We start from the raw sequence: 9,395 nt of genomic DNA, 5'->3' as shown, positions 1-9,395 counted from the left end.
AAGGTAATGCTGCATTACTAACACATGGTTATTCTATAAGTGTCATAATCAAATACAGCTGGGTGTTTAACCAGTAAACGTGTAGTGAGGACCAGGATGGGTTTGACAATTAGTCACAAATGACTATATCACTGCACAGGAGTTGCATCGCTGATTTAATGTATTAATAATTAGGCTACATTAATTAATCTTCTAATGCAGGTAATAAAGTCACTGAAGAATGCTAGCCTATCCAAAGCGCTATTATGCAGAAACTATCATCTCTAACATTGATAGCTACACAGACATTTACAAAAAGAAAACCTGCAGATTAAAATCACACATTTACACAAAGGAAGATACAATCTGAAATGGTTCATAAAAATATAATTTTAATGAACAAATATTTTGCACTTTTCTTAAACCACTTCTGGAATGATTGTTGCACATTAATGAAATACACATTTATCTTCAATAAAACAATTTACATTAATTTTCTAACTCCTGGGGAACTTTCACCTTTCAACACTTCCAAGCTTGTAATGTGCTGCTACTGTAAAAATTTATATTTTACTTGTAGATTTCACTGTTAGTGGCTTCATCCATTGGCTAGGAATGGGAGCATTAAAACCAACTTAAAACTATGGTGAGTGAGTAAAACACAGAGCATAAGGCTTGTGTGGGTGTGTGGACTTCTGGAAAGCCAATGAGCAGCCAGACAAGAAAGCAAAAGATTCTTCTCCACTCTGATTGGTCTACTTGATCTCGACGCCCTGGATCCTGACGTCGCCCTCGAAGTGCATGTATTTATACTTCTCGTCTCCTTGGCGATTGGGGAAGTGGATCTCAGAGCCATCTGGAAGAGCAACTAGGAACTGCTCCTTGGTAAAAGTGATATTTATCTGAGAGAGAGAAGTAATTACACATTGTTATCTACAGAAGTGCTTAGGTATTTGGGATGCAGTGATTGCAAGTTATTGCCACCAGAGGTCCCTAGTAGAACTCCCTTACACACATGGAAAGAGAGGAGGACATTCGCATCAGCATGGTTTAAATTGAAAACACACACACTCACATCCACCTGTGAGCACACAAACACAGTGTAATTTCTCACCTTAAACTCCTCTCCCTGGTTGAAGGGGAATCCTCCCTCTCTGTGCTCCTCACACCACTTGCCTCCATGGTAGGAGTTACACACCACGGCCCGGGTGTCTCCGTGGGCGTCGAAGCGAGGGTTCATGTGCAGGGCGAGGTCATCCTCGCTGTTGCCCACGTTGATGACAAAACTACAGGAAGGGAAAAGGAGAGCACACAGACACAGAGAAGAGATAAGGAACATTATTTAACCTACAGGGCAAGAGGGTCTGGATTGATAATTACACAGAAACGGCTTATAGCTATAATCTACTTTTTCATTGTAGTTTGATAATGTATGTTGTGAATATGAATGGATCATTCTCATGATACAGTGACTAGTTTCTCTATGAGGTCTCTAGGCTGCTGACTGAGAAGTGGAGTGACAATGAATTGTGTTTGAAGGGGGTTAGCTACTCACTGTGCTGCATCAGAGTTAGGGATCCCTGTGATGGTCAGGGTCTGGCCCACCTTGAAGGACATGTTCTTTACCACAACACCCTGTAGAGGGGGAGAGAGAGGGAGAGAGAGGGAGAAGGGAGAGACAGAGAGAGAGAGAAATCCATCAATTGAAAAACATTACATGTGCAATTAGCTGATAGTTAATACGGAGTTGACCATAAGTTATGGCCCATAACTTCTGAAACAAAGATGGTTCTATCAAACCATTGTTACAGTAAGTACCCACTTGGCACAGACATCAATTCAACATCTATTCCACATTGGTTCAACGTAATTTCGTTAAAATGACGTGGAAACAACGTTGATTCAACCAGTGTGTGCTCAGTGGGTATAGTGTAGACGTGGAGTCTTTACGTGGCTCATGGCTACACCTTGCTAAACCCTTTCCTGTACTTTTATTCTAGCCCCATCAGTCTACCAAATACAACATCTGTCTCCAATTAAAGGTTTTCCATCTATGGAATGGCCCAGAGATTGCTATAACTCCCAGTCCTGTACAGCGTTCCCATTTTCCCTGCAGTGATTTGGAATTTGGAAGGGGAGGCTAAATCTGTCCATGAATGATGGGGCAAGGAAGTCTGGGTTACAGTCAGTAAGGGTGAAGTGAAGTCACATTTTCCGCAGGGCCCATATTATGGTGGGCAGCCAACATGGGACCAACGGAGGTTGGGCACGGCACAGAATCAACGTACTGAGTGATCTTTACATGTGGCAGGATAAATAGTGTTTAGATGATTGCACATACAGAGTTCTCTTAATGAGCTGAATGTAGACCTCCTATTGTTGCCCTTCTGTCCATATGCCATGTATTGGCCGTGGTGTGTAGTAAATGTTACCTAGGCAACTCCCGCCAACTTCGGTCATTTCTGCCACTTGGCAACTCCCTGTTCCATCTCTGACAGAAGACATAGTTAGCCAGTTCAGATAAAGACCAGGTCGATAATATATAATCCTGGGCAACAGCAACTAATCAGACAGGAACCTCACCAAAGGGAAACAACATCAACACTTGTACTTCAGTTTTGTTTCTGTCAGCAACAGTGGGCAGTGGACAAGAAAAACTGTCACACCTTACCCCTGAACATGTGTTTTAGCGTTCTTACTTGAATGCACTTCTTGTAAGTCACTGGGGGATAGGAGTGTGTCCTTAATGCTAACAGTGTAACTTTAAATGTACAGTATGTGCCTAATCATTGCTTACAAGACATATACAGTAGGACACAGTAGTTGGCCTTTAACAGTGCAGAGCCAGACACAAACCCATTGACACCCAATCCAGAAATAGAACAACAGGATAATATAACATTAGAGCTCTGTTAGTGTTGGCACAGACTAGAAGGCTACATTTTGGCAAGAGAGAGAGAGAGAATGTAGAGGAGAGAGAAATAAAAGAGAGAGGAGTAGAAAGGGAGGGGTAGAGGGTGGAAGAGAGGACCGACAGATAGAAAGAAGAGTAAAAAAAAAGGAGAACTAGGGAAAGCGGTATAATGTTCAAAGAGAGAGAGAGAGAGAGTGGGAGAGAGGGGAGGAAAGAGAGAGGGGGCGATAGTGACGTGTTGCATTCTTTCCGCGCTAGTCCTCCCTCCTTAATGTAAACTGTGTGTAGTTAGTGTAAACTGTGTGTAATATCTATGGCGCTAGCTGGACTTGGCTGCATGCAGCCCAGCGGTACTCCAGACTGCAGTTCCCATCCCAGTGTGACATACCTCCTCACTCTGTCTGAAAGACACGGGACAGCTGAGGCTGCAGCCAACGCAGAAATAGGATGGATAGAATGGATATACATAGTTTGGAAATCCACATGATAACTCCTGGCCCTATACGTTACATACTATAAAGCTTACCTTAACCAGGTCTGACTGACATGACAGACAATCTAGCCCTGGTTAACCTGATGTTTACTTTAGGTATATCCTATAGCTCAGACTGGGGAAGATCATACTGGCTCACTGGATATAACATCACTCTGCTACTCTATCTAGTCTGACCTCTGCTTACGGTAACTTTAATCCATTTAGGTCTTAATTGAATTTACCCTGTTGCACTCCCAATGCATCTATGATTACCATGGTAACCACAAAACAGCCACGGTGAAACAAAGCCTTTATTATTATACACAGCCAGAGACCTCAGAGTGTGTTAACATACACACAGCCAAAGACCTCAAGAGTGTGCTGTTCTGTAGTGAGGACTTCATGATCATAGTCTGATCAGAGGCTCCCACCCTGCCAACTGTACTGTACCCACACAACTAAATACATGTGGGTTTAAATTACACACCCTAAAAATAGTGGTCTGGACCAAAGTCAATCTTATCAACACTCCTGGGGGTGCAGACATTGATAGCCTATACTTATGCTTATGGATTCCCTGATTTGCTATGGGTGTACCAAGCACCCCCATAGTTCAACCCATTCAAACCCTACTAGTACATACGGATTAGATCATCATATCTAAAGATCACATGGAAGGTATGAAGAGCACAAGGAACTATTTAGAAGACACAGGGATCTCATTATCCCCAAAACAAACATATCACTGCTGTCTTCTACATGCCTGCCCCACCCTGCCCTATGTCCACAACCTCTGTCATCAGTAGCAATTGCTATAAGTTTAAATCATTCATTGAGAGAATAAAATGAACCTTTGCATATGATAGAACTACATATCCTATTGCAATGAAACACCCTTTGCATCTGTATTCACTACAGAACAATAAATAGTGCCATGTCAAAAAACCTAGCCTAAACAAGATAGTCAAGCCATCTAGCATGCCAAAAGTCTGATTAGTCTTCTTAGACGCATTGACAACAAGGTTGACTATAAAAGGGCATCGTTAGAGAGGACATTATATTGGGCTACAGCACATAGGCTATTAAAATCTGAGCATTATTTTCCCAACAACTGTTTAACAGCGCTAACATGAACCGTTATAAACTTGCACTGCATGCAGGCTACTTTTCAGATAACAATCAAATGAACTAACATAAGCCAGTAAAATAAAGAAAAGTTGTACTTACACTCATCTTGACTGCACAAACCGCAAAAGTTCACAGAGGAAGAATGCTTAGCTGGCTTCAGACTGCAGTAGAACCAAGCAGGCGGCTTATATGGTCAAGTGTACTAGCCAAATGTGAGTGACGTTATGATAAACCAATAGGAGTATAGGCGCTCAAAAAATGGACCAATCACAGATACATTTTAAAAAGCGTTAAAATATTTAGCACCCAAGAGAGGACGAAATAAAACGTCCGTAGTTGAAGGTGATTGAGAGTGAGAAGATAATTAATGAACGTTTATTTATGATATTAGATCTACTTATCATAACAATATATTTGGGTGAGTCAGAGGAAAGGATGTAGATGACCACAAGACCAGAGACACAAATAGAGATCACGTTCTTGTTGCCTGGGAGACAACAAAATATTTGGTGCCAGACAAACTTTTGTAGCTTTTGACTATGGGAAATTAAATTGTAGCTTTTGGTTGAAACTTGGTTTTAAAATCATTGATCAAGTTTTATGTAGGCCTATATGGAAGAAAAAAGAGTAGTCACAAACTGACATCAAGATAGTCTTACAGGAGAAAATTTAGGCAGCAGGCCCCCATCAAACAAGAAACTGACTCTCTCTCCCAGGAGCAATAAAGCAGAAATGCTTATTAGTAGTCAGAAGGTGGAATGATATTTCACCAACACAGAGTACATTTCCTGAACAAGCTTGTTGGTGGTAAAGTGGTCTATTTGTGACTTTGGCCAGTGGTGGTGGGGCATCTGTGAGGTGTGTGAGAATGCTCTGGCGTGTGTGTAGGACGCAGGGAGAGAGAGGTGGGACCATTGGTTTGTTATGTGTATATGGGTGGGACTGAGCGCTAGACTGATTAATTAGGCTGTATCTCAGCAATGGGCTCTGTTTACACATCACTCATGTAAATAATCAACAAGACTCTCTCTCTCTCTCGCATACACACTGACCTCATGCACGCGGGCACACACAAATAATCAACCCAGAAAACACATGTAATCAAGTAATTCTCATAGACCCTACTCAGCACACAATAATCACATATCATTTTGACAATGTCACCGAGAGTCCACAGTTATCAGAAAATATGGGCTGCAATTGAACGGCCCTAATTTGGCCCTGGACAAGATGACCGGGAAGATTTTAATTTACTGGACATTTGAGAAATTTCTGTGACATCCAAATGCATTCAGATCCAACTTGGCGCAGCCAGCCCCATCAATAAATGAGGCTTATTGGCCAAATTATCCACATGTATGTGTCCTTAAAAACAGCCCATAACAAATTACAAAAACACGATTTCTTGTGTTTCGATGTGTAGGATATGCAAAACTTTATAGCTAATTTTTTGTTTTAGTTTTTACTTTGCTAAAACAGTAATTGTCCACCTCATGTTTCAGCTGTCAGAGATTTGAGCACTAAATGCATCGGGGCATTGCATGCATAGGCCTATTGGTATGATATTCATTTAAAAAAAATAACAAAATATATAAAGGAAGAGAAGCTTAGGCCTAGCCCCCGATAGAAAGAGAGATATGCCAGTGGCATGCTGCAACACCAACATGCATTTCTTTATGTCACATGGGTACTGTGTCTGCTATACAGATATAGGCGTACAGAATGAGGCTAATTCGTAAATTTTCGATCAGAATATTTTGTATAAAGATAAGCATTATATTGTTAGATTATAGGAGTAACTCTGGTAGGCCTAAAACGTTCTTCCTGACCTCAAGTTCAAAGGTCAGAGTCAGTTGGAGCCCAGGTGCTCTCTGCCTTCATATCATAGGCCTGCAGTAGCTAAAGCTTAATAAGAGCCCCACCTGTTTTGAGCCCCACATTTTTAGCTAAAAAATAATAAAAAATATACTGTATATACACGACCGGTCAAACGTTTTAGAACACCTACTCATTCAAGGGTTTTTCTTTATTTTTTACTATTTTCTACATTGCAGAATAATAGTGAAGACATAAAAACTATGAAATAACAGATATAGAATCATGTAGTAACCATAAAAGTGTTAAACAAATCAAAATATATTTCAAATATCCACCCTTTGCCTTGATGACAGCTTTGCACACTCTTGGCATTCTCAACCAGCTTCACCTGGAATGCTTTTCCAACAGTCTTGAAGGAGTTCCCACATATGCTGAGCACTTGTTTGCTGCTTTTCCTTCACTCTGCGGTCCAACTCATCCCAAATCATCTCAATTTGTTTGAGGTCGGGTGATTGTGGAGGCCAGGTCATCTGATACAACTCCATCACTCTCCTTCTTGGAGGTATGTTGGGTCATTGTCCTGTTGAAAAACAAATGATAGTCCCACTAAGCCCAAACCAGATGGGATGGCGTATCGCTGCAGAATGCTGTGGTAGCCATGCTGGTTAAGTGTGCCTTGAATTCTAAATACATTTGTTTAACACTTTTTTGGTTACTGTCACGTTGTATATTGATAGAAGACAGGCACAGGAATACGTAATATGGTTTTTATTTCTCTACCCAACATAAGGTAAGTAATACAAAAATTATGGGACGAAGCCCAAAACATGTATATATACACACACAGCTGTGGAAAAAAATTAAGAGACCACTGCAAATTTCTTAAAATCAGCATCTCTACATGTATGACAGCCATTCCATTCCAGTGTCTGTTGAATTCCAACACAGGCACACCTCATTCTACTGAATTAGGTACTGATTAGGTGATCACATAAACCAAATCTTATTTAACGAGGAAAAGTATAAAAACCACTGCTGTGGTCATCACTATCCTCTTGCAATAGGACTAGCTGGATGGCAAAAACAGTGCTAATAGTACCTCAAAAGTAATATTAATCAAAAAATAACTATTGACCATGCCAAAAGAGTTGAAAAGGAAAGTTGAGTGAGGAAAAGAAGGGTTCAATTCTGGCTTTACTGGCAGAGGGATACAGTGAGCGTCAGGTTGCTTCCATCCTTAAAATGTCAAAGTCGGCGGTTCATAAGAACAAGGTCAAGCAGCAGACATTGGAGACAACAAAGCTACAGACCGGCAGAGGGCGAAAACGACTACTGACCGGGATGACCGCCAACTCATTCGAATGTCACGCAACAACCGTAGGATGACATCAAGTGACCTACAAAAATAATGGCAAATGGCAGCTGGGGTGAAGTGCACGGCGAGGAAGGTTCGAAACAGGCTCCTAGGGGCAGGGCTGAAGTCGTGCAAAGCTAGAAAAAAGCCCTTCATCAATGAGAAGCAAAGAAGAGCCAGGCTGAGGTTTGCAAAAGACCATAAGGATTGGACTGTAGAGGACTGGAGTAAGGTCATCTTCTCTGATGAGTCCAATTTTCAGCTTTGCCCAACACCTGGTCGTCTAATGGTTAGAGGGAGACATGGAGAGGCCTACAAGCCACTGTGAAATTTGGTGGAGGATTGGTGATTATCTGGGGGTGCTTCAGCAAGGCTGGAGTTGGGCAGATTTGTCTTTGTGAAGGACACATGAATCAAGCCACGTACAAGTTTGTCCTGGAAGAAAACTTGCTTCCTTTTGCTCTGACATTGTTCCCCAACTCGGAGGATTGTTTTTTTCAGCAGGACAATGTGCCATGCCACACAGCCAGGTCAATCAAGGTGTGGATGGAGGACCACCAGATCAAGACCCTGTCATGGCCAGCCCAATCTCCAGACCTGAACCCCATTGAAAACTTCTGGAATGTGATCAAGAGGAAGATGGATGGTCACAAGCCATCAAACAAAGCCGAGCTGCTTGAATTTTTGCGCCAGGGGTGGCATAAAGTCACCCAACATCAATGTGAAAGACTGGTGGAGAGCATGCCAAGACGCATGAAAGCTGTGATTGAAAATCAGGGTTATTCCACCAAATATTTATTTCTGAACTCTTCCTAAGTTAAAACATTAGTATTGTGTTGTTTAAAAATGAACATGAACTTATTTTCTTTCCATTATTCGAGGTCTGACAACCCTGCATCTTTTTTGTTATTTTGACCAGTTGTCATTTTCTGCAAATAAATGCTCCAAATGACAATATTCTTATTTGGAATTTGGGAGAAATGTTGTCAGTAGTTTATAGAATAAAACAAAAATGTTATTTTTACCCAAACACATACCTATAAATAGTCAAACCAGAGAAACTGATATTTTTTTCCACAGCTATATATATATATATATATAAATAAAACACAGGGATGTAACCTAAACAAAAGAGAGAGGTGTAAACACTAAATAATACACGGGACTAGACCTGTAATAACAAGTGCACAATGACACGGTATGTAAACCGTAATACAATGTACAGTAACACGAAAGCCGATACAACAGAGCAGAGGTACCAACGGACATGGGACAATAATCGACAAGGACAATGGGGAACAGAGGGCACATATATACACATACTAATCAGGGGGAATGGGAACCAGGTGTACGTAATGAGACAAGACAGTCCGGGGTTGGTGGTAATGATCCAGGTCAGTGACGCCTAGAAGCCCGGTGATGTAGACCACCGGAGCTGGTGAACGGAATGAGCAGCATTACCGGGGGGATCCGTGACAGTTACTACATGATTCCATATGTGTTATTTCATCGTTTTTATGTCTTCACTATTATTCTACAATGTAGAAATAGTAAACATAAAGAAAAAGCCTTGAATGAGTAGGTGTTCTAAAACTTTTGACCGGTAGTGTATATATTGTTTTGGGGGGGTTGCATGTTTTGTATGTTATTTTGGCATTAATACGTGTCACATATCAGGTTGCAAACAATGTAAGAAAATATACAGTGAGGGAAAAAAGTATTTGATC

General features: G+C 41.2%; 1 protein-coding gene across 1 annotated transcript; it reads right to left on the bottom strand.

Annotated features, from left to right (window-relative positions):
* Positions 1–349: 349 nt before the first annotated feature.
* On the bottom strand, positions 350–4,685 carry LOC121551360 (beta-galactoside-binding lectin). Its single transcript, XM_041863978.1, has 4 exons — positions 4,596–4,685; positions 1,535–1,614; positions 1,094–1,265; positions 350–881 (listed from the first exon to the last, which is right to left on the bottom strand). The coding sequence occupies exons 1-4, from the start codon at positions 4,599–4,601 to the stop codon at positions 735–737; spliced, it is 405 nt and encodes a 134-aa protein (XP_041719912.1). The 5' UTR covers positions 4,602–4,685; the 3' UTR covers positions 350–734.
* Positions 4,686–9,395: the final 4,710 nt, after the last annotated feature.

The sequence above is a fragment of the Coregonus clupeaformis genome, unplaced genomic scaffold (assembly GCF_020615455.1).
Source record: "Coregonus clupeaformis isolate EN_2021a unplaced genomic scaffold, ASM2061545v1 scaf0662, whole genome shotgun sequence".
NCBI lineage: Eukaryota > Metazoa > Chordata > Actinopteri > Salmoniformes > Salmonidae > Coregonus > Coregonus clupeaformis.
Note: the sequence above shows the minus strand (reverse complement) of the source record. Positions and strands in the feature narration are given on the sequence as shown.

Bases quoted from the DNA above. Each gene is read 5' to 3' on its own strand.
- LOC121551360 (XM_041863978.1), bottom strand. The intron at 1,266-1,534 runs GTGAGTAGCTAA...CCCTTCCTGTAG, and splicing joins CCTAACTCTGATGCAGCACA to TTTTGTCATCAACGTGGGCA. The intron at 882-1,093 runs GTGAGAAATTAC...TCTCTCTCTCAG, and splicing joins ACCAGGGAGAGGAGTTTAAG to ATAAATATCACTTTTACCAA.